This window comes from Ostrea edulis, chromosome 6 (assembly GCF_947568905.1).
Source record: "Ostrea edulis chromosome 6, xbOstEdul1.1, whole genome shotgun sequence".
NCBI classification, from domain to species: Eukaryota; Metazoa; Mollusca; class Bivalvia; order Ostreida; family Ostreidae; genus Ostrea; species Ostrea edulis.
The window spans coordinates 61595067-61618182 of record NC_079169.1 but is presented as its reverse complement, the minus strand read 5'-3'; the positions used below and the strand labels follow the sequence as shown (position 1 = coordinate 61618182).

Below are 23116 nucleotides of genomic sequence, written 5' to 3'. Positions count from 1 at the left end.
AGGGCTAGTTTGGTCTGTGTTAATTATGTGTTTACAGAAGCGACACATCGCCTGTGTTTTTTATGGAGTGGATAGTTAATAATTCATGATACCCATGTGCTTTTTTCTTCTTCATTATATATAATCCAACTACTATAAATATCATTTGATACAATTTGTTTTTAACTTGACAATGGACATTTATGTCTATTTTAGTATGGAAAAAAAAAACCCACAAAAAACAAATGTTTATAAATTAAAAGAGTGAATTATGTGTTGTGGACTTGAAAAATACAAAGGAAAACATGTCAACTTAATCCCAGGATGTTTTAAATATGCAATGCAATTGCTATAAATTCTGAATCATAATGGTCAGACCTTTAATTTTGGGATTTTCCCCAGACCTTTGATCTCTTGAACTTTCCATCTCTCAAAATTTTATCAAGGTCCCTTGAACTTCGAGCTATTGAGAGTCAACTGTATTACTTTTGAGCTATAAACTTTAAGAAGAGAACTTTTACATTGAATTGGTGTATTGTATAACCTTGAACCCCAATTCAAAAGTTCAACATTTGTATAATTTTTACTACTACAGACCCTGAAGCATACTACTACACCAAATGAACCATTCCGTTACCAACTAGAATTGTCTTCTTCCCACACCAAATCATTCCTATTAAACCATCCAGTCCCAGGCCAAAGTGTTCTGCTCCCAGATCAAACTGTTCTGTTCTCATCTAAAATTGTTTGTTCTTGATAAAGAGTTCATTCCCTCAAACCGTTCATTCCTGCAGTCATTCGGAACTCACCTAGTCATTGTAGATCAGCATGGCACGCAGTTTGGGATGAAGAAGACAAAAATATGTGTTGATAAAAAGAACAAAATTATTGTATAGTAGGGGATTTATTCCGGATCGGAATGAATAGGGGTTTCTAAACTCACTAAATATCAAATTACATGCTCAGTGTAAAGTGGGTTTAAGTCTTATATTGATAAAAGAAATTACTTGATTTAGCAAAATTTATTCGATATGATCCTCACTGTTGTCATCTTGAAGTGCTGGTGTGAATTCTGAGTTGCTAGAGCAACCGCGTCTTCTATAGGGATGAGTGAACACGGACTCCACACCTCAGGTGCAATTACCGTAGCCTCCTTGATATCCCTCTCTACATCTTCAAGTGTCAAAACATTATTTACCTTAGTATAAATAGAATACTTTATTCATTAGACAGACATGAGATAATTACAATAATCAAGACAAGAGATGCCAATCGATGGGAATATGTCAATAATAGATGACAAGGCATATTGAAGCACACATAACTCTATGGAAAGGTATCATTATATATACATATAGATATTACTGTGTCATATGTTATCTATATCAAACTGCCCTCAAGTTTTTGTTCATTATGTAAGGCATAAAAAAAAAGGATATTGTATATGTACCGAATGGATACCATTAAGTATAAATACCGTCTGACTCGATTAATTCACCATGGATATTGAAACAATGTGGGCCCCTACTCCTTTGCTAAGTACAGTGTGTCATGATTAGATTAAAGATGTTTAGAAAAATGTAAACTAAATCTAATATTTACAGGAGAAACAATAGCAACAACAAAAAGGAGGTTGCTTCTTTTCGATTAATTCACCATGGATATTGAAACAATGTGGGCCCCTACTCCTTTGCTAAGTACAGTGTGTCATGATTAGACTAAAGATGTTTAGAAAAATGTAAACTAAATCTAATATTTACAGGAGAAACAATAGCAACAACAAAAAGGGGGTTGCTTCTTTTCGATTCCCCACAACCAGCTTACGTTTGTACAAACACTCACTGCTATGAATATCCATACACTCCGAATATTTCATACAAAATAAATCGTCAATGAAAATATCATAACTGAATGAATTATCACTGGAAACTGACTTCTTTTATGATATATCTGCAGTAATTTTTCTGATAATTATTTCAAAATTGTGTTAAGGAACTGCTGGCATTTCTGAGTTATATGGTTACAATTTTATCTAAATCAGACCTGCAGATAATTTTTGGTATATATGCAGAAAGTGGTCCTATATGAATGATGGTGATTATTTTATGTAAGTAAATAACTGCACATCAGGTGTCTATTTTTGCACATCCAATTTTTTTCACTTTAAATTCGTAACATTTTCAAATAAATAATTTGGTAAAACTTTACTCTTTATTGGGATGTTTCTGTATGTTAACAATGCTGAAAGATTCCAAAACACAGAGTTTGAAACAGAGGCTAAACCGTTAGTTCTCATCTTGACCCAAAGCATTTTGTTCCTGACCCAAACCGTTCGTTTTCCATTTTAAAGCATTCAGTTCTTGCTGAGAACCGTTCTGTTTAAACCGTTTAGTGTTTGTTCCCCAAACAAAACCATTCATGCCCAAACTGTTCAGCATTTGTTCACTGTTCTACTGGTGTAGTTGTACACTTCAGGGTCTGTAAATTAGAAAGATTTCCAATGTGCCATGTTTAACACACTTTTGAACCAATGACCTGCATGGAAAGGGGAAGTATTGAATATGAGCTGGTAATCTCTGAGAACTGAACTGATGACAATTAAATGGTTGTCTCCGGTTCTCATTGAACCTGTGAGACTTTTATATTATTCTGACAAGGCCTATCTTATATTACATGTTTTAGTTTTAGTGCTGTTGTCAAGTTAGGGACAAATTACATGTGTGTATCCATAAGGATAATCAGTTTGCACTGCTGTCTTTGTGATGCATTTGATCTTTACATGTGTGCATATATATCAACTCTTACCTACCTAGAACACCTTTAACTATTGCATAATTATATTTTTAGCATCGTGTAACACTCTATCTACATCCACTGAAGGCAAGCTGACTTACAGAAGACCACCATCACCAGGTAAATGTTAACTTCATCTGAGAACTTAAAAAATGATGTACCTAAACTTGACACAAAGCATGCTTGGATGAAAGGTACTTAAATTTGTTCATGTAGGATGATTTAGATTTACAGGGTGCAAAAAGGATGAGTGAATGTCCTAATGCACTTGTTACTAGTGATAAGTTTACTTTTATTTAAAAAATATTTTCAAAATTATTGGTTTAAAATGTTCTGACTGAAGTGAATATGTTGACATCTGGGAAGTTTACGAATGTAATAGACAAATCCCATGTCTGGATAATTCATTTAAACATTTTATTGTGTTCAACTTCCAAAGCAAAGTAAATAGAGACTGAAGTAATTGATGTTTGTATGTATATTTCCATTGGTACTTTTAGTCATACATGTACCAAGAGTTATAAGGTGGAGTCATTTCTTAATCTTCTCAAGAACCACTAGGCCAGAAGAGCTGAAACTTACATGAACGTTTCCTGACATAGTGCAGATTCAAATTTGTTAAAACCATGACGCCTGGGGGTAGGTTGGGGCCACAATAGAGGATCAAAGTTTTACATGCAAATATATTGGTAACAGCTTTGAAAATCTTCTTCTCAAGAACCACTGGGCCAGGAAAGTACAAATTTACAGGAAAGCTTCCTGACATAGTGCAGATTCAAGTTTCTTAAAATCATGGCCTCTAGGGGTAGGATGGGGGCCACAATTGAATAAGGGATCAAAGTTTATCATACAAACATATAGGGGAAATCATTACAAAAATCTTGTGAAGAATCACTGGACCAAAAGGTTTATATATGAAAGCTTCCTGACATAGTGCAGAATCAAGTTTGTTAAAATTATGCCCCCCCCCCTCCCTCTTTCCCCCTGGAGGAAGGATGGGGCCAGAATAGGGAATCAAAGTTATACATATAAATATATGGGGAAAATTTAAAAAATCTTATCAAATACCATTGGGCCAAATAAGTTTACATTTATATGAAAGCTTCCTGACATAGTGCAGATTCAAGTTTGTTAAAATAATGGCCCCTGGGGGTAGGTTGGGGCCACAATAGGGATCAAAGTTTTACATGCAAATATACATGTACATGTATAAGGAAAATCTTATGTGCCAAAGTGACTCAGGCGAGCGATGTGGACTATGGGCCTCTTGTTTAAGTTGAAAGAGACTGTGATGTGCAGGTTTAACTGCTCATTGGAAAAGTACCTTAGAGTTTTAATCACAATATAACAAAAAGAAAACCATTGTTATTTTTGTATATTTTATTTTGTCACACTTATAATTAATAAATTAGGCATGTAAGGAAAGGGAAAAGCAATACCTTATAGACATGACAAACAATATACAATATATGCCACAATTAGCGTGTATGTACAATTAGTGATAACAAGTATGTATTGACTAAAGTCTGAGATAGTAAGTTATAATCATTGTCATGTTTAGGTATTTATTATTATTTACTACACTGATATTTTGTCTGTAGATCTGGTTCGCTTGAAGGGGAAAGGAAGAGGTAGTGCAGACAGTAGTGAATCGGGATCAGATTATGCAGGTAACAATGCATATTTTAATGATGATTTGTAACTAATACTTGTAGATTTAGTTAATTGTACTCTATTCAAAGTTCTTACTGCCTTGAACCAGAAATCTGTGTGGATCTAAAAAGGTTTCCACAATAAATGTCTTATAATGCTGTGTACCTCTGGTTAACTATGAACGTGTGATTGTTTTTTTTTTATAGGACCTAAATTGTTTGTGAAACCAAGCTCCAAGTCAAACCGTCACATCATCATTAATGCCATCAGTCAATGTGTGTTAGCAGGGCCTGTCAATGCAGATCAGAAAAACAAAATTCTGGAGGTACATTGTAACATAAGATATATATATATATATATGAGTAAATCTTGGATGTCTTGGCTTATATACAGTGTATTCGTGAAAGATGATGTGTCAATGTCCACAAGTTTATTATTTTTTTAATCCTGATGAAAACAGAGCATGCTAAATATGAATTTCAGTACAATGACAAGAGTTATCTTCCCTTTATAATGGTTTCTAACTTTCTAGTGTGGTATCCATGGGATATTACAGCTTACAATGTAATAGGGTTGAAACATCAATGCTGTACACGTATTCTAACATTATATTAGTATATAATTGTAACTAGATAAAATTTTGTTGATCAGAGAAATGTGCCAGTCTAGCTCTGCCTGATTTTCCAGGAACAGACTTTTATTTTATAGTACTGTATTTACAGGGTATTATTGTCTACCTGTCTACTTATTGGTATTTTATCTCATGACTCCTTAAGGTGGCTCACTACACCTTGAAACAGTTTCTCAAATCAGCACAAAATGATTTGATTATATAAGTAAATATGTCAAAAATGTGGATTTGAACTCTGGACCTGCAGTTTAGATTCTTTAACAACTGAGCTACATGATAATATACAACCATATCGGTCAATACAAGCAATTTCACAAAACATTTATAACACCATCTTGAAACAAAGAGTATAAGCTTTGTCGTAGTGAACTACCTTAGAGAATTTTGATAAGGTAACTTCATTTTGAAAGAAATGTGCACTTCGACTTTACTATCCATCATTATTTACAGTGTACAAACAAAACTTTTGTTTTTGCAAATGTTAAGGTTCTGGCCAAATCAGATGCCAAGCATTTTTTGATTCTGTTCCGAGACCACTCCTGTCAGTTCCGCGGACTTTACAACTTTGATCCAGATATTGAGGAATCCTACAAAATCCATGGAATAGGACCCAAACAAATCTCCAGCAAAATGATAGAAAGATTCTACAAGTAAGAGCAAAGAAATTAGGAGAAACTGTCATGACCTGACAGGTGACCAATAAGACCCATGGGCCTCTTATTTTCTTCAATTTTTAAATGGTGTAGAAGTTTAGTGTAAATTTTAGATTAGGGCTATTCCAGAAATAAATACATGGGGGGGGGGGGGGGGGGGGGGGGGGGGGGGTCGGGAGGCACCTTTTGTATATACCAAGCACCCATAAAAAAAATAAAAAATTACCCTATGACCCATCAAATTGATAAACTCATTTTACAATGACCCATCTAATTAAAAAAAAAACTAACCAGACCCACCACAAAAAATATTTTTAAAAATGAAAACGGTACAAATCTCGCGAGGTTTTCGGGACAAACATTCTAGTCAATGACGCGGTAATGCCTGTGCGACATTGTATCACAGTAGTTCTGAAGAAACGATGTCACATCAACAATCAAAGGCATCTATGGCGGGAATGTTGGAAAGATTGGGAGTCCAAACGATGCTATTATCATGAAATGGGTATGGATATGTTTTTCCACGAATCGTTCGTCTTCTAATGGAACCCGCGCCCGGAGGCCTCTATATCACCATCACACTGACTGATAAATATAACGCATCGGTACCCTCGTATAAATCAACTAAGGTTTGCCTATTTTTATTAGAAAACGGAATACCTATTGGTTTCAAAATATTCCCAAAATCGATGCACTGTAAACTGTAATAATCTACAGAACAGAGTTCGCCACCATCACGTCCAAAGGGACCCTACTAAACGCGCCTCTAATTTGAAGAGTGCCGTAATGGAAAGTTATGCGCTGCAAAGAGCGACAACTCGAATAGTTCTATGTTACTTCCGATTTTGAAAACAGCATTTCGAAAGCACGTTTTCAATTTTCCCTCCGACGTTTTGTAACCAACACGACAAGAGCGACAATAAAAATATTCTAAAAACTCAACACCCACGTGGCACAAAATAAAACAATAGAAACTACCCACTACCCATAATAAATATTTTTTTAACAGTCCAACCACGGACCAAATAAAATATGAAAAAATACGACCACCCACACAAAAAAATATCATTTGCCGCCCGACCCCCCCATTTGATCATTTCTGGAACAGCCCTTATTATGTCTCCCCTTCAAAGGGGAGACATATTGTTTTTGTCATTTTTCTCCTTCTTCTTCAACCAAATTTTGTCCAGGCCCTAACTAGAGAACCCTTTGACTTTAAGACTTCAAACTTGGAACATAAGGAGATGGTATGGAGGAGGGGTGCCCACCCCCAAAACTTTTGACCTTGACCCACTTATAAAGTCAAGGTCAATCTTTTACGTCAACATATAGTCCAGGCCAATAGCTGAGAACCCTTTGACATTACGATTTCAAACTTGGAACATGGCAAGAGGACATAGAATTAGATACAGTACCTGCAATGTTATTCTTGACATTCCTATCGTGTTTTATCGTGTGTGTATTGTATTGTGCGTGTATCCTATCATATCGTGTTTTGCGTTTATCAGGTTTTCCGTTTTCTATCGTGTTTTGCGTTTATCAGGTCTATCGTGTATCAGGTTTTCCGTTTATCGTGAAAATCGTTTATCGTGTAGCTTCGGAAACTATCGGGATTGTAGGGCTGTGCGGTGCACCGAAAATTTCGGTGCACTGCGATTCATACCATTCGATTCGATGCACCGATTACCAATTCCGTATTTCGGTTCGGTTTAGATTTTACTTACACCAAAACAACAAATATGGCGTCCGAGTGATGTTGAAAACATGTGGATTTTTATGCAACAGAGATTTAAATCACTACTGTGTTGAGAGTTAGCATTTTCACCACTCATATACCAGCAGAATATGGTCCGTAAGATCATTGCAGTTTATCTTTACATGACATATAGCATTTCTGTCAGTGGTGGAATGAAATCGTAGGTAATGAAACAGATTTGACAGTTAATATGAGAGAAGTAAATCAATAAAGGAGAGATTTTCAAAGACTCTCAATTGATAGAATTACTGAATTTTTGCATATCAATGAAAGCAATATCATATACATTTTAGATTCACTATAGATTTGTTTAATAATCCAAAACTTTTGTAGCACATTGATATAACAAATTTTGATAGACTGTCAGTGTTTTCTTTTTTCTATCAAAGTTATAAAATGTCATTATGAATAGATATGATGTTTACAAATGACGACATATAGTTATATAACTTGAATAAAGTAAAATCAAATATGCTACTCATTAAAATTGTAAATTTTTGTGGTGTCATTAGATAAATTGGACCTAACATGAACCGAATCGAAAATAACCGAACCGTGCTGTTCTGAATCGAAACCGAACCGAATCAAGCTAACCCTGAATCGTCCCAGCCCTACGGGATTGTATATTAAATCTATTGAAAAAGTACGATACTGTTCGAAAGCTTTATTCGTTTTGTTAAAGAAACTATTTTTAGGAATCGAGAAAAGACAGTATATTTGAAGGAGAACATAAAGCTGTCGATTTTAAGGCAGAAGAAGAGCTATTTGTCTATTTAGAGAGATGGAAAATTTATCCCAATTTCATTCTCTTAAGTAGTCTGGAAAGTAAGGCAGTGGTTTGCCGAGCAAACCGAGGACAGTAAATCTGAAAGTTCCTTCATCTGAAGTTCATAAACATTTGGCTGTCTAGAAACAATTATTTGTAATTAACACTAACAGAGAAATTTGAAGTCCCGATTTGAAAGGAAAAATCAGTAAATTACATCATTTATTACATGTACATATATTTTAATAAAGGCTCATTTTTCTTCCGATTTTTTTCCACCTGCATTCTATTTATATATCAACTACTGAACTTGTGCGCATCTGTGTAGCACCCGTGTTTTGACAGCAAACATTCTCAGGGACATTGTATTTCACGCTTTTAGAAGATTAATTTTAAAAGGGTGTAATGGTGTTGCATTTCCCAAAAGTCTGCTCAACTGGGTACGACTCAGCTGTCATCGTTGTCTTTTTTATACTTGTACATGTGCACTTGTACCATGTACCAAGTCGTACGGGTAGATACTGGCAATGCATGCCGTATTTGATGATTATTTGAATTTTTTACATACTAAACACAAACATTTTTAAGCGTTTCAAAATTGCGAACTAAAAAAAAAGCGCCTGGTTTTGTTTATTCCCCCTCCCCATAGTTTATTTATTGTTTGTTATTAAGATATCAATTCAAATAAATATGTTCCAATTACTTAAGAAGATGAGTTATCACTCATAGTGTAGAAAGAATAATGTTGCAGGTACTGTACAAGGTGCACTGCATCAAAAATTTTGACCTTGACCCCTTTCTTCATTCAAGGTCAAATTAAGAAAAACATGAATAGACCATAACTTTAGAACCCTTTGACATTAAGACTTCAGACTTGGAATATGAGAAAAGGAAAGGGGGAATTCCACCAAAAATTTTGACCTTGACCCATTTATAAAGTCAAGGTCAATTTTTTATGTCAAAATATAGTCCAGACCAAAAGCTGACTTAACAACCGTTTGACATTAAAACTTCAAACTTGGAATATGGAGAGATGATATGGAAGAGTGCACCAAAAATTTTGACCTTGACCCCTTTCTTCATTCAAGGTCAAATTAAGAAAAAAATGAATTGACCATAACTTCAGAATGCTTTGACATTAAGACTTCAAACTTAGAATATGAGAAGGGAGGATGAGGAAAGGGGGAATTTCACCACAATTTTTTACCTTGACCCATTTATAAAGACAAGGTCAATTTTTTATGTCAAAATATAGTCCAGGCCAAAAGCTGACTTGACAACCGTTTGACATTAAAACTTCAAACATGGAATATGGAGAGGTTATATGGAAGAGGGGTGCACTCCACAAACATTTTTGACCATCATCCACTTACAGCGTTTTTACAAAAAAACCTGAGAACTATTTGACATTAGGATTTCAAGCTTACAACTTAGAAAGCAGATATTAAGACAAGATGTACTGTACCAAAATCTTTGACCTTGACCCATTTCTTCATTCAAGGTCACTGTTACATCAAAGTATAGTCAAGACTATAACCTGAGAACCCTTTGACCATAGGTTTTCAAACTTACAACATGGAAGGCAAATTTAAGACAAGATATACTGTACCAAATTTTTTTTACCATGACCCATTGATTTTGATGCAAGCCATTATTGCCTCTTACGCTTGCACTCATTATTGTTGCCCCGGTTATTAGACTATCAAACTTTGAAGGGGAGAGATTTACAAAAAAACAATACCCACTAGTTATTACCTGTCTATGATGTATCCTTTAATTCTGTAGATACAACTCAGGAGGCAAAAGCTTCAGTGAGGTGACATCCACCAAACATTTGTCTGTATCAATAGACGCCATAGTTATACACAACGCCTTATGGAAGACATCAGCCAAACCTCCTCACAAAAAGTGAAGCCAGTCAGCAGAAAAGGAAATCAAGTTGTGATAGTTCTCAAGCTGGTGTCATCATCATCCACAGTTTATCCCATTTTTTAATTTGCAGCATAGTTTGAATTAACCTCTCAAGAAAAATGCTTCATGCAGTGTTGACTATGGTCATTCATAAAGTGGATGGCATGGATGACTGAAATTTGAAATGGCTTTAATGAAGGAGAGTGTAATCATACTCATTTACATAGCTTTTGCTACTCTTTCTTGTACTCATTCTGTCTCATGCCATATTCTGTTCCTACGTACTCAGTTTTCAGGAATATTTATTTTTTGCTTTCCCTATCTACCATATAAAACTTATTTGCTTTTCATCAGAATTATTCATTCCAAATACACTATGCATTAAATTTTACTTGCATATATTCGAGTTGTGAGGCAGATTTTCCCCCTCTTAGAATCACACTATTTAATCAAGACATTCCTATATGGTTTAGCAGCTGCAATTCCTAGTACTGTATAGAGCTTATCCAGTAGATTCACTGTGCTTCAGAGCCACATATGCATGTCATGGTTTTAGTTCAAGTTAAAACAAGAAGTTCTGGAAATCTTTTTTGGAAGGTATCAGGAACTTAAATGTATACATAGATGAGTGCATTAACTGGTCTGCATCTTCGTTCCTTTGCAGAGTGTGCAACACTGTAGTAAAGAGATTCTGGAATGATGATGTCAGCAGTTGACTAATCGAACTTGCACATACAATGTGTTCATATATTGTTTTGCAAAGTTTGATTTTTTTTAGGAGGGATACTGTTTGGCATTGCTGAAAAAAAAATACATGTAATTTTGCATCATTCTGACTGTGATATTTTTTCTTGCCATTTCCACTATCCCACCTTTGTATTTCACATAATGAATGGGAAGTCTATTAATCTATGTATATTAGATTTTAATTTGAGAGTTAATGATTTTTTTGAGATAAGGGCATTTCTGTCTTAACAGTAAAGTAAATACGAACATAATTAAGACATGTTGTAATAGGAAGATCTGGGATTATATTAAAAAAAAATTCCAATGCCCCAGACTTATTTTATGCAGATGGGTTGATGGCAGGTACCTTTGTGAATTGATTCATTCATATTTAGCTTATCTACTTGGCTATAGACTTGGTGATCTTTTCTGATCTAAATTTGTCTTGTCATTGCTGGGTGGCAGCATCGTTATCATCAACTTTTCATATTTTTGACTTCCTCTCCAGAACCACTAGACCAATTTTATAGTTTACTTGTGAGAAGCATTTCACAAGGCAGATGTCTGATTTGCCTACTCTCATGTAATTAGATGAAATAATAAGCGAATCCAACACTTCAGACACACACAATATATGAGAATTCTTTAAAACTTTTCCCTCAAGAACCATGAGGATTTAGTGGTAATTTAGTGCTGTAATCTTGTAGCGTAGATTAAAATTTCCTTGAAGCCACGTAATGCATGGAGATTCTATTGTGTTGAAGCCATAACCCCAAGGTCTTTGGCAGGACAACAATACAGGTTTGAAGTTTTACATTGAAGTAAGAAAAGTCATCGTAAAAAATGACTAAGGTACAGCAAGCTGAATTGATATGCAACGTTCTCCTGTAGATTCCAATTGGTTAAAATATGGGATCACAATAGGGGTCGAGTGTTTATATTGGATTGCGCTATGGTGTCCCAGACTCTCTGTATGAACAATAACTCAAGTGAGCAGTGTGGCCCATGGACCTCTTATAAGATTTTTTCAGTATTTTTTATCAAAATGAAGTTTTACAATTAGTACATATATAGATTTTAATAAATATATATACTTTAATCAGTCTTATGTTCAAAATGAAAGAAATGTGTTCTGGATGTACATATTATCTCAGTAATTTCTTAATTTAGGTTTTGATGATTCAATATATTGATCATATCACTGCTTAATGGCAAATTTTATTTTCTGGGTTGTGATTTTTTTTGTGTTCAGCATGAATTTTTTAAATTCATTTGACACCTCATGTGCTTTATTTTGTGGATATGAATGTAAAGATGCATGAAAGCTTATTTGTGAATAATATCTGAAATATTTTATTCTTTATCAATACAATGTCGATATTTTGTGTGTTCTCAATAATATTTATTTTCCTTGTGACATGGATCAGAGAAATAATTCTGCGGACACTATAAGTACTCTGTAGTACATACAGTATTTGTCTCATGGTCTCAAAATAGAACTATGTGAATGACACTGAATAATGTACATTGTAATATTGGGCATTGTGGCTACTCTGTAGTTTAAAGGATGGGCTTGTCAATATTTGCTCGATTCTGCTGCATTACTAAAAGTGGTGTTAAGCTTTCTTCATTTATTAAAACAATTTCTGTGATTTAGATGCTAGGATCTCGGATTATAATAAATAGTTGTTCCAGCAAAGAATTCCAAGTGCTTTTCCTCCTCCTTGAGGTGATTTATTGCATTGATTTCACAAAGTGTGAAGATGTCTGTGTATTGTGAAGAGGTTGTACAACAGTTACCCAAGATCTGTTTGTAACTGTGCAGCTTAATCTGTAGGTTGTAATTTTTATTATTGTTATATATTTATTTGTAAAAGTAAAGTTTTGATAATGCAAACTGTACAATGTTCTGTTGTTGTGTGACTGCCGGACAGCATTTTTACGTGTGAATTAACATTTGGTGCTCTTTTCATGTAAAAAATTTGGCATGAAAATTCATGTAAAATTGGCAGATATGCACCATTGAAGAAACCTGCTGAGATTTAACATTCAAGATCGGTTTGATGGATGTTTTTATAATAATACTAGTATTTTACACCTACAAAAGCTGGAGGTTTTTGATCTTGAATGAAACACCAAGTTATTACTTAATGTATTTACTGATGGGGGTTTACATTTATCCTGGGGAGTAGAAAGAAATGCTCCGAGTACAGTCATCCTAGAACTTAAGGATGTATGCTACACCAGAGAAATTTGATGTAGATGAAAAGTGTAGGATATGTACAAAAATATTTTGAATTTGAAAATTTACTTTATTTTGTCAAAAAATACAGTTTTAGTAGAAGGTAATCTGAAAAAAATTTAAAACCCCTGCTGGACTCGAACCTGCGACCTACAGTTCAGCAGTCGGTATTCTAACCTACTGAGCTACTCGGCTAGGTATTTAAATGGAAAAGGAAAAGTCAAATATTGCTGATATCGATTTTGTCATCCATGTTTTTAAAGGAAGTCAGCCATTATGACGATGTAGAGTACTACCTTAATGGAAAGTTTGAGAGGGGTGTTAATCCAAGATACTCTGCTGTTATAATCTACACACACAAAAAGTCCTTGGTGTTTTATAAGTAACCACCATAAAATTTTATTCAATTACATATACATTTCAACCGAGTAAAACAACACCATATCATAATGAAAACATTATTTAACTTGCGCATTATGATAATTTGGGGTCATGGATTCCATTTAGTATTGATGAGCAGTGCCCAATTTGTCCTGTACATAGCAGTACATACAATACAATCACACTTTAACTACCGTCACATCTTTACACTCTTCTTGGATTTTTCCCACTTGCTGTAATTTCTTCACTGTATTTTTATGTTTTAGTCCTGCAATAAAAAAATCCATGTAAGCGACATGTTCCTAAAACAAGCTTAACACAAGCTAATGGCCTTTTCAGTACAAGGTCCACTCTACCACACACTTGCAGTCTTCATGAGGAATGTAGAACTAAAATATCTTATTCAAATTGTGACCTTTCACCTTATCATCTCAAAATCAATTGAGATCCTTATGTTATATATATATCACATTGATTGTTATTGCACAAGCTTGAGAAAACTAAAATCATCTGGAAACCATTCTATGTAAAATATGAATTTCTGACATTGAACTTCTGACCTTGAACATTGACCTTTTGACCTCAAAATCAGTAAGGTTTGCCTCCAGTCATATTGAGTTGCTGTATGAAATTTTCTTGCTGTAAATCATTTTATGTAATATATATAAATATGAATTTCTCATCTTGAACTTTGACCTTTTAACCTAAAAACAATAGGGGTCTTCTTCAAGTCATAGGAAGTAATAGCATGCAATTTCATTGCAAAAGCTTAAGAACTTTCAAAGATACAGTTTGGAAACAAAAGTATTACGAATTTCTGACCTTGAACTTTTACCTTTTGACCTCCAAATCTATCAGGTTTCTTCAAGTCATAGGGAGTTATGCTTTTAGAGGTATAATCGGAAATGAAAGTATGACAAACAGAACAACGGATGGACAGACAGACCCAAATTAATAGCCCCTACTTTTAGTGATAAGAAGGGTACAAAAAATTTATACATGTTGCATTTGAGAATTAAGGCATTTTTTATCATCAGACTTGGAAAATTTAAACAAGAGGCCTTTGGGCCTTAATGGTCACTTGAGTATCATAGCCCATACAGGGAGTCTCATATTTGTATATAAGCCTCAAGATGGAGTCTTGTGCACATGTTTATGATATTTCAAAATACATGCAAATAACTGAAACTGTTTTTATTTGATTTAACGCCTAATTTTACACAAGGTATTCAATGGCGTTGTACATGTATAATATAAAAAGCAAAATAGTTTGAAGCATACAAATCATTGCAAAATGCATTTTCATTATATAGCCATTTTGGGTCTGATCAAGGAGTCGTGAATTTCACAATTTAGGTAGTGAGCTTCATGAACATCATAATCATGCATTGTTGTACCAATACTGTGAGGTCATACATGTACCAGTCATACCAGTGCATTCAGGTCATACCTTCTCTATGGGCCGACAGTTGTTCTAAGGAATTAAGGACCACATTACAATAAGTACAGTTAAATCCAGTAAAAGCTGCCAAGGGGACATTTCCTGCAAAATGAACAGAAACCAAATGAAATGAAATTCCTTCCCTTTCTTTTTCAGGTACACAAATCATTATTTCTTATATGTGCCAATGATTAAAATCACCTTAGATGCATGCATATAGTGTTTAAAACATTTTAAAAAGTCTTAAATGTTTAAAAGCATATACACTGTAGATACAATTATAAAGTTAGAAAGACAAACCCGCTGCAGCAGATGCGATTTTGGCTTTCTTGGCGTGTTTACTTCCCATCAGGTGTTGCTTTTCGTGACTTTCAGACGTGTAATTTACTTTACAGATCTCACATTGCCCATCATAGGCCTTTCTCTTCAGTGGCAATTTGCCTGACCGACAGAGTAAGAAATATGTCAATTTCTATAGTATTACTTAAATGACAAATACAGTTTATCAATGAAATTATATGTGGTAAATTGTGAAAAATAATTCTGGAACAACAACTTCTACACCTTCTTTCGAGCAACACTGCACAACAGGTTATGTTTTCTACAACACAAAATAGGTCTGGGTAATGACTCTACAGTGAATTGCTCAAAAGTTTGGAATCCTGTCGAGTTCAAATTGAGATCTGTGCAACTTTATTTGACATACGTACACATACAGCCTTGGCATGTACACTGTACATGCATTATCTTACCTGGGTCATGGAATAGAAGTAATTTATTGGACCGAAATATGAGCTCAAAATGAGGCTACTCAATATAATATGCACATTTAATTTTCTTTGATATTCTTTTATGGTAAAATATACCACTTCAATAGCAAAGTCATTTTAAAATGCTAAAACATATTGGGGTTTGTATATGTATATGGCATGTAAATGAAGTTTTACAGAATATCTATAACAAGAATTTTATGGCCACTATGCAGTAGCAAATGTACATAAGCATGGCGATCATAAAATCCTTCCGGTACAATTTGACTCTCTCAGGACTCCGTACCTTACACATATGGACTCAGACAAATATTTTCTAGGACTATCTGGAAAAAATAAATAGACCAAGTTTATAATATACTAAGCAAGTTCAAAAGAAATAAAAATAAACAAAATACATATATGACAATCATTAACACATACAAGTAAGTTTCACTTGTTTTCCCGTGGTTAATGTTTCTCGACTTTCAGATGACGGCATCAAATTCCATAAGGAAATTCAGATATAATAAATCATGAAGGACTTCAATATTTCTTGACACATAATGGTAGTGTAAAGGAAGATGTTGAGTTTTCTTTGGTTTAAACCATTGTTTATTTAAAAGTTGTTGGTACATTTTGATATAAGATTTTAAATACCTATTCATTCAAAAATACATGTCAAACTAATACAAAGTCACTCTAGATAAAAAAAAAAAACAACAATCTCTGTAACATATCAATATTCACTTCTGTTTGGTAGTCTGGATGTTTAAGCTTCAAATCTGAATATAAGTTACAGGTGTATGATCTGATGTTCATGTATTATTTTTGTACAGAATTACATTAAAGCAGATTAATTAGTTTTTAAAGTGATTAACTTTCCCCTCATCACATGCTTGAAAATATTTGCATGTAAAAGAAACAATGTGAAGATTATTTAAAACATAAATATAGTAGGTATGCATAAATTATACATTGTCTGTTAGGCATCTGTAAATAGCCCCATGCACGTCAGGGGAATTCCAACATGATGTATATAACTCAGATGCAATTGTCTAACTTCAAGACTAAATGAGCATAAAACAATGGATTACTAAGAGGTATTTGATAATTTTATTTCTCTTAAGCTTATGGCAAGGTACTGCAGTAACAAAATACACAGCTATACACAGATAAGACCACCGATAATCTCTGACCTCTGAAAGTCTGAACTGGACACGTGACAGTCACTTGAAATGGGAGAGTGACAGTTTTTTGTAAACATCGATTTAAAATCAAACAATTCTGGCTAAAACAGGTGTAATAATGTATGAAATGTAGCACAGCCTCATAAATACGTACATACGATGATTTAACAGTGTTTTTACAAGGTGAAAATAATTTGTCGAAATTCAGACCATACAACTTTAACAATAGAATTAAACCATCACAAGGACAGAGTGACCTTAAACTGCAGACCTCTAGATGCCATTCTAGAAAATTTGACAAAGAGGACTCTTTTCTTCCATTTCAAATATTCCTGAGCAGTGATCTATAGTTCTGCAGTTACATAGAGACTGAATGATTCATCACACATTTATTATGATACACAGGAACACAATATTATGTCTATAAAATCACCCGAGTTAAATCTATCAATTAAAATTTCACTTACTTAAGTCAACTCTATAGATTTTCAATTAAAATTCCACTTACCTAATGCATTATCAACAATGGCCTGCACCACAGGATTGACCCCTTTTGGCTGCTTTCGTTCAGGAGGTGTGGGAGGGGGAGGGGGCGGAGGTGGGGGAATACCTTCCCTGGGGGTTGTAACAATGCTTATATTTTGAGCTGTTGCCTGCTGCAGTGTCGTCTGCTGCAGTGTTGTCTGCTGCAGTGTCGCCTGCTTTGGTGCTGTCTGCTGCGATATCGTCTGCTGTGGTGGGGGAGGTGGTGGTGCCTCATCATTTGCTAGTGATGTGGAAGTTTTAGGAGGGGTTACTAGTTCAGCCTTCAGAGGCATCAAGACTGCAGAGGACACAAAGTTCCCATATCCTTTCTTCCCTGTCGCTGTTGTTGGGCCAACATCTAAACAAAAAAAAAAGGACACACTGAATAACTGAAAATAATCAAAACATGTCAATAAATATCATCTGCTTTTATTTTGAAGATATGAACTTACGAAGTGTATATACTGTGCATTGACCTTGCAGCATAGTACAAAATAACAATTTACAATCTATTTTCATGTAATTTGACATTTTAGTACGAAACTGTCACAGAAGACATGCAAATATACAGATTGTGAATTAAAAATCTTTCACTTATAATTTCCATCTGATTCCAGAATTTATGTTTAAATTCTTCGATATTTGCAATACTAGGATCAAAATAAAAATTTTAAAAAAACACAAAAAAATCAAACAATAAAAACATACTGTATTGAACAGTATAAATATTTCAAAATTGAACAGGTTATTATATTCCTTATTATGATACAAAACTGAACTTGCGATAAATCACTGATCTAAGACTGCTTTTTATGTCTGCTAAAGTCTATTCTCACAAGTACTGTATATGGGGTTATTTTCACCTTTCTACACTTGCTGACAGTTATGGCCCGTTTTAAATTCACCCAGACAAAGTTGTGTTAAAAGAGAGAAAACAGTTTCGCCCAATCTTAATTTCGCCCACTGACAACAAGGACGAAAGGAAAGGGGTGAAAATAAACTGGGGGTACTGTATACAGTATCTTGTTTGATTTTAAATATTATCCCGGAAGTAAGACCAATCTGATATTTTATAAAATATCAGGCTATTTTATAGCACTACTGATGTTTGGAAAGTTAATCATGGTCTAAGGTGGTGCTAGCCCTGGATCATGTTTTCAATCACCTTAAGATGTTTATTACTTTTAAACTGAAATTCTTAATTAGCTAGAGATTTGATGAAGCAATATTGAATAACAATTTTATTTTGGTTGGTTAGTTGGTTGTATATTATAAACAAAATTTCAAAGCCTTACCTTAAAATAGTTCAGGAAATATTGAATTGGTCACTTGCATTTTCATGATTATCTCCCCTTGGAGAAGGGCATTGCCCTTCAATTGAACAAACTTGAATCCCTTCACTTAAGGATGTTTTTCTCAAGTTTGGATGAAAATGGCCCTGTGGTTATGGAGAAGAAGTCGAAAATGTGAAAAGTTTACTGACATATGGACGACAGACAACAGGTGATCAGAAAAGTTCACTTGAGCTTTCACCTCAGCTGCTCAGGTGAGCTAAAAACCAATATAAACCATATAATCATATTAAATCAGCATCACATTAACAGGGGTCTACCATACAACTATAAATTAATATAACTAGCAATGATTACTTGCAACTGCTGCACCAGATATTCCTAATGCTTTCAACTTCTTCAGATGTTTGCTCCCAATCTGATGCTGGGACAGCTGGCACTGAGAATTCAGGGAAACATTACATGTGCTGCACACGAAAACCATCTGTAAAAAATGATCTAAACAATCCAGTCACTCCAGTACATTATGAAAAAGAGCTAAAGCTGCAAAATATGCCTGTGGAATATATTCAGTAATGCAGTGGATTAACATCCAAATAAACCATTATTTGGTTAGAAAAAAAGGCTATCACTGTGCTTCTTCAACATTTTCTCTGATATTGGAATATATTAATAAAATATTAGTTATAGTCACTTATAGAAAGAAGAAAGACTTCACTCTAATAAAGTATCATTTGAGAAGCACTGACACAAGTTTGTTTAGTCTTGGGATTTTCGAAGACTTATCACACGACATGTAATTCATTTCATACTCTGTGACCTCCTCTTTGGCATCTCGTGGGGATCCGGATTAGAATAGGTCCTCAGTATCCCCATCATTGGAACCCATGTTTTTCTCTCCATTAAACTGCATTCAATGCAGTTTAATGGAGAGAAAACCCATGGGTTCCAACGATGCAGTATCCCTTGCTTGTCGTAAGAGGTGACTAAATGGGGTGGTAATTTGGATAAGACCTCAAAAATCGATGCCCCGTCACAGTAGGTGTGGCACAATAGAGATCCCTCCCTGCTCAAAGGCCGTAAGTAGCAAGCATAGGCCTAAATTTTGCAGCCCTTCACTGGTAATGGTGATATCTCTATATGAGTGAAAATGTTTTGAGAGGTACATTAAACTATATAAAATCAATCAATCAATCCTCTTTGGCTGCCAGTGGAAGAGCACTGTCCGATCAATGCACGCAAGAATTGAAGAATGACAAATAAGAGATGAGATGGGTTTTATTATCTCTCTGACCTGCTGCTCACCAAAATGTAATGCTGCAAATACTTGGAAAAAGTGCCCCGAAGCCTGGACCCCCTGTTTGTTTACAAATTTTTGTTTCTTACCTTATGTATTCTATTATTCCATTAGAAAGCTAATCTCTAAAGCCTACAAAAAGTGTGAAATGATTACATAAATCGAAATTGGAATGGGATAAACAGGGAATCCACACATTTTGGAGAAATTGTTGCTGCAAAAAAAAAAATCAGAAGGGGGGGGGGGGGAAGGGTAGTAGTCTCCATACTTCAGGTGCCTATGGGTTTTTTTATACATTCTGTGGTGATTTTGGTAATTATTTGGTGTTTTTGATGTTTACACGAACTCCATGGACCCATGAAATCAGCAGACCGCAAGATAATAGAGCATACTTAATTAAAGACCTACAAATATGTGGGTTATATACATCAAAACTAATATGATTCTGTCTCAAATTCGTAATAAACACAAACAATTTTGATACAAATGAGTTTTAAAGTGTATTTTTTAAAGCTCGGTATGGGCAACTAATTTTTCCCCTAGACGACTTAGCACAAGAATAGTGATTCAGTGGTAGTCACCGACCATCTAAAAATCATGGCTACAATTGATAGCTGAAATTTAACATTGATAGTTGGTAAACACCTGCTGTGCCGATTTTAATCGCTATTTGTTTTTATTTCTAGAATGGGCGATAAGTCTAAAATTAAATGGTGTAAAATGGGCTGACAATGCAGAGATCTATCCGTATTATGGTGCAATGTGTTCTATTGTCTTAAAGTATTTTGAATATAAGATGAAAAACAAAGGACTGCCAAGCAAACATAACAGATATGGAAACCACATGAGTCGGCAGTTTATATGTTAAAGACCCAAATAAAATACCTTATGGTTTCTTCACGGATCACTGAATGTGGGCAGAGCTCATATATGGTCATTGTTATTTACATGGCCAAGAGATCAGGGTGCTATGTATACTTTTGATGTACAAAGGAAGGGTCTCAGGGCCGTCTGTAGTGTTTCTGTGGTCATAATGTTTGTATAATGGTTGTATCCCTATGGCTAGATGACAAACAGTCTGCACCACCCCCTCTTTCTCTCTTTTACTCTCAGTCATTGGCTCAATGAATAATTTCTTTTATAAATATAGAGCTATCATAAATTGATAATATAAATTATTTCAATAAGTTATAAGTTTTAGAAATTAATGGGGAAATTATTGTTTGATTTCTGATTGTGTAATTTATAATACATGTATATAGAGGGGGAAATTACAATTATATTAAAATTGTGTTCTTCAGGGGTCTTTTTAAAAACAATTGAATTACGAGAAAATAGCAGTTGTGGACTGGTCAATGCTATCAAAACTCTAGAATACAGGGCTTCCTCAAGATCTAAAGAATGCCAGTAGGTACTGGTCGTTATTGTTATCAAAACACCTCTCTGGGGTCCCTCCAGACCAGTCTCTACAGATGTCACTCCACCTGAGATCTATATTGTTAAATGTTTGATTGACAGACGGCTATCAATTTAATGCAGTGTTGTTTTTCTGGTATCGACAGAAAGGATGTCTTAGGATGGATATGAATATGAGTAATAACCATAGTTTCAGTAAATTAATTGTACAATTTTACAATGCATTCCATAACGTAATGTGATAAACATGTACTATGAAACTTTGGGGGGCCAGTAAATTTCACTGTGGGCCAGTACATTCAGACAGTTCATTGGTCTGACTGGCCAGCAAGTTTTAAATGTTTTCGTGAAGACTGTGCTTGGTTAAAAAAAAAAAATCCAGAGACGATAGGCCTAGTATTTTCTGTTGCAAATCGGTAGTAAATAATTTCGGTTTTAGCAACTTCAACTTGATATGAATATATTGACGCTTGTATATTTCATTGCAACACTCACTCACTTTTAAAGCTTTCGGTAGAGAGTTCTAAGCCTTTCCACCTATTTCTTTCCTGACATTAGTCTAGTTTATATTTTTGCCATCCCAAATCGGATCCCTCTACTTTCACTATTGGTTATTTAATGGTCGTACGTAAACTATTTCGAATTTATATTGCGTCGATCAGACCAAAGCGCCATGTACATAGTAGACCATCGCCGGTTACCCATGGGTGCTTCTATTCGATTATCTCCATCATGAGGGAGCGTGAGTGGACTCAAAACCGTGGTTTGCGACGATGATAGTAGACTATATATCTGATGGCATGATCTTTAAAATACATGTATATACTGCATTCTTTAAAAACAAATTGGAACTCCAGAAAAAAGTGGAACCTTGAGGTCAGTTGTAAAGCAAAATTTCTTTGGAAGCTAGGAAATTTTGTCACTGTATAATACAGGTTATTTCAGGGTTTTTTTTTCTAGAAAATCTTCGAATCTTGATAATGATATTGTTTCTTGTTGATTTGCAATCACCGAAAGGTGTTGAAAATCTAAAACTACAGAAAAACCATATTTTCAAGTTTCTGAACTAAGATTCTCGAACCATAGACGTGTTGAACATAGACAGGCCGGGTCAGTGAACCATCTTGAATAGGCCTTTTGTATAGAAAGATATTTGAAAGCTACTGCAGTAATTTAGGCTATATATATACGGACCGGAGATATCGGCCTGGATAGCTCAGTGGTAGGAACACTTGACTAGTAATGCAGGAATCCCGGGTTCGATTCCCGGTCTAGACATAGATATTCTCTCCTATACTGTTGAAATAATAAATATGCTGAAGTGCCTCATTGACAATATCTTCGTGGTCTTTGGTGATCAGGTCTTCCAACAGTCTGTTGGAATCTCCGTGGGCACGAATTGTGTTCCTTTGATAGCTGACCTGTTTTTATATTCATATGAAGCAGAATTTATTTTTTTTTAAATTCTACGTGAGAAGAATGAATCTCTTGCTGTGGCCTTCAATTCGACATTTAGATATATCGACGACGTATCATCTATTAACAATGATACTTTTCATTCATATGTCGATTCGATATATCCCAGTGAACTCGAAATAAAAGACACCACAGAGTCGTCCACTTCTGCTTCATGCTTAGATATTTTATTGAAAGTAGATATTAACGGCAAGCTAACGACTCAACTTTATGACAAACGGGATAATTTCAGCTTCTAC

The 23116-nt window shown here is 34.7% G+C and overlaps 2 protein-coding genes across 6 annotated transcripts in view; one reads left to right on the top strand and one right to left on the bottom strand.

The window, feature by feature from the left end:
* Positions 1-12768, top strand: part of LOC125683436 (calmodulin-regulated spectrin-associated protein 1-B-like) — a 42222-nt gene extending 29454 nt beyond the window's left edge. For all 4 annotated transcript variants that reach the window (XM_056140315.1, XM_056140317.1, XM_048924575.2 and 1 more), the window contains 5 exons: positions 2827-2892; positions 4374-4442; positions 4632-4750; positions 5543-5706; positions 10017-12768. In XM_056140315.1, coding sequence (XP_055996290.1) covers positions 2827-2892; positions 4374-4442; positions 4632-4750; positions 5543-5706; positions 10017-10143 — 545 coding nt within the window. In that variant the 3' untranslated portion in view covers positions 10144-12768. The remainder of the gene's footprint in view (positions 1-2826; positions 2893-4373; positions 4443-4631; positions 4751-5542; positions 5707-10016) is intronic.
* Positions 12769-13482: 714 nt separating this feature from the next.
* LOC125683437 (zinc finger protein 346-like) lies at positions 13483-22021 on the bottom strand. Of its 2 annotated transcripts, none has more exons than XM_048924576.2 (6): positions 21901-22021; positions 19046-19172; positions 17380-17754; positions 15233-15373; positions 14942-15034; positions 13483-13759 (listed from the first exon to the last, which is right to left on the bottom strand). In XM_048924576.2, the coding sequence occupies exons 2-6, from the start codon at positions 19170-19172 to the stop codon at positions 13671-13673; spliced, it is 825 nt and encodes a 274-aa protein (XP_048780533.2). In that variant the 5' UTR covers positions 21901-22021; the 3' UTR covers positions 13483-13670. The 2 variants fall into 2 exon arrangements, with proteins under 2 accessions (XP_048780533.2, XP_048780534.2); XM_048924577.2 differs by having other exon boundaries at positions 21897-22016.
* Between the last annotated feature and the right edge of the window lie 1095 nt (positions 22022-23116).

Bases quoted from the DNA above. Each gene is read 5' to 3' on its own strand.
- LOC125683437 (XM_048924576.2), bottom strand. From the start codon at position 19,172: ATGGTTTTCGTGTGCAGCACATGTAATGTTTCCCTGAATTCTCAGTGC. The intron at 17,755-19,045 runs GTAATCATTGCT...TTTTTTGTTTAG, and splicing joins ATCTGGTGCAGCAGTTGCAA to ATGTTGGCCCAACAACAGCG. The intron at 15,374-17,379 runs GTAAGTGGAATT...TCTGTCGGTCAG, and splicing joins CATTGTTGATAATGCATTAG to GCAAATTGCCACTGAAGAGA.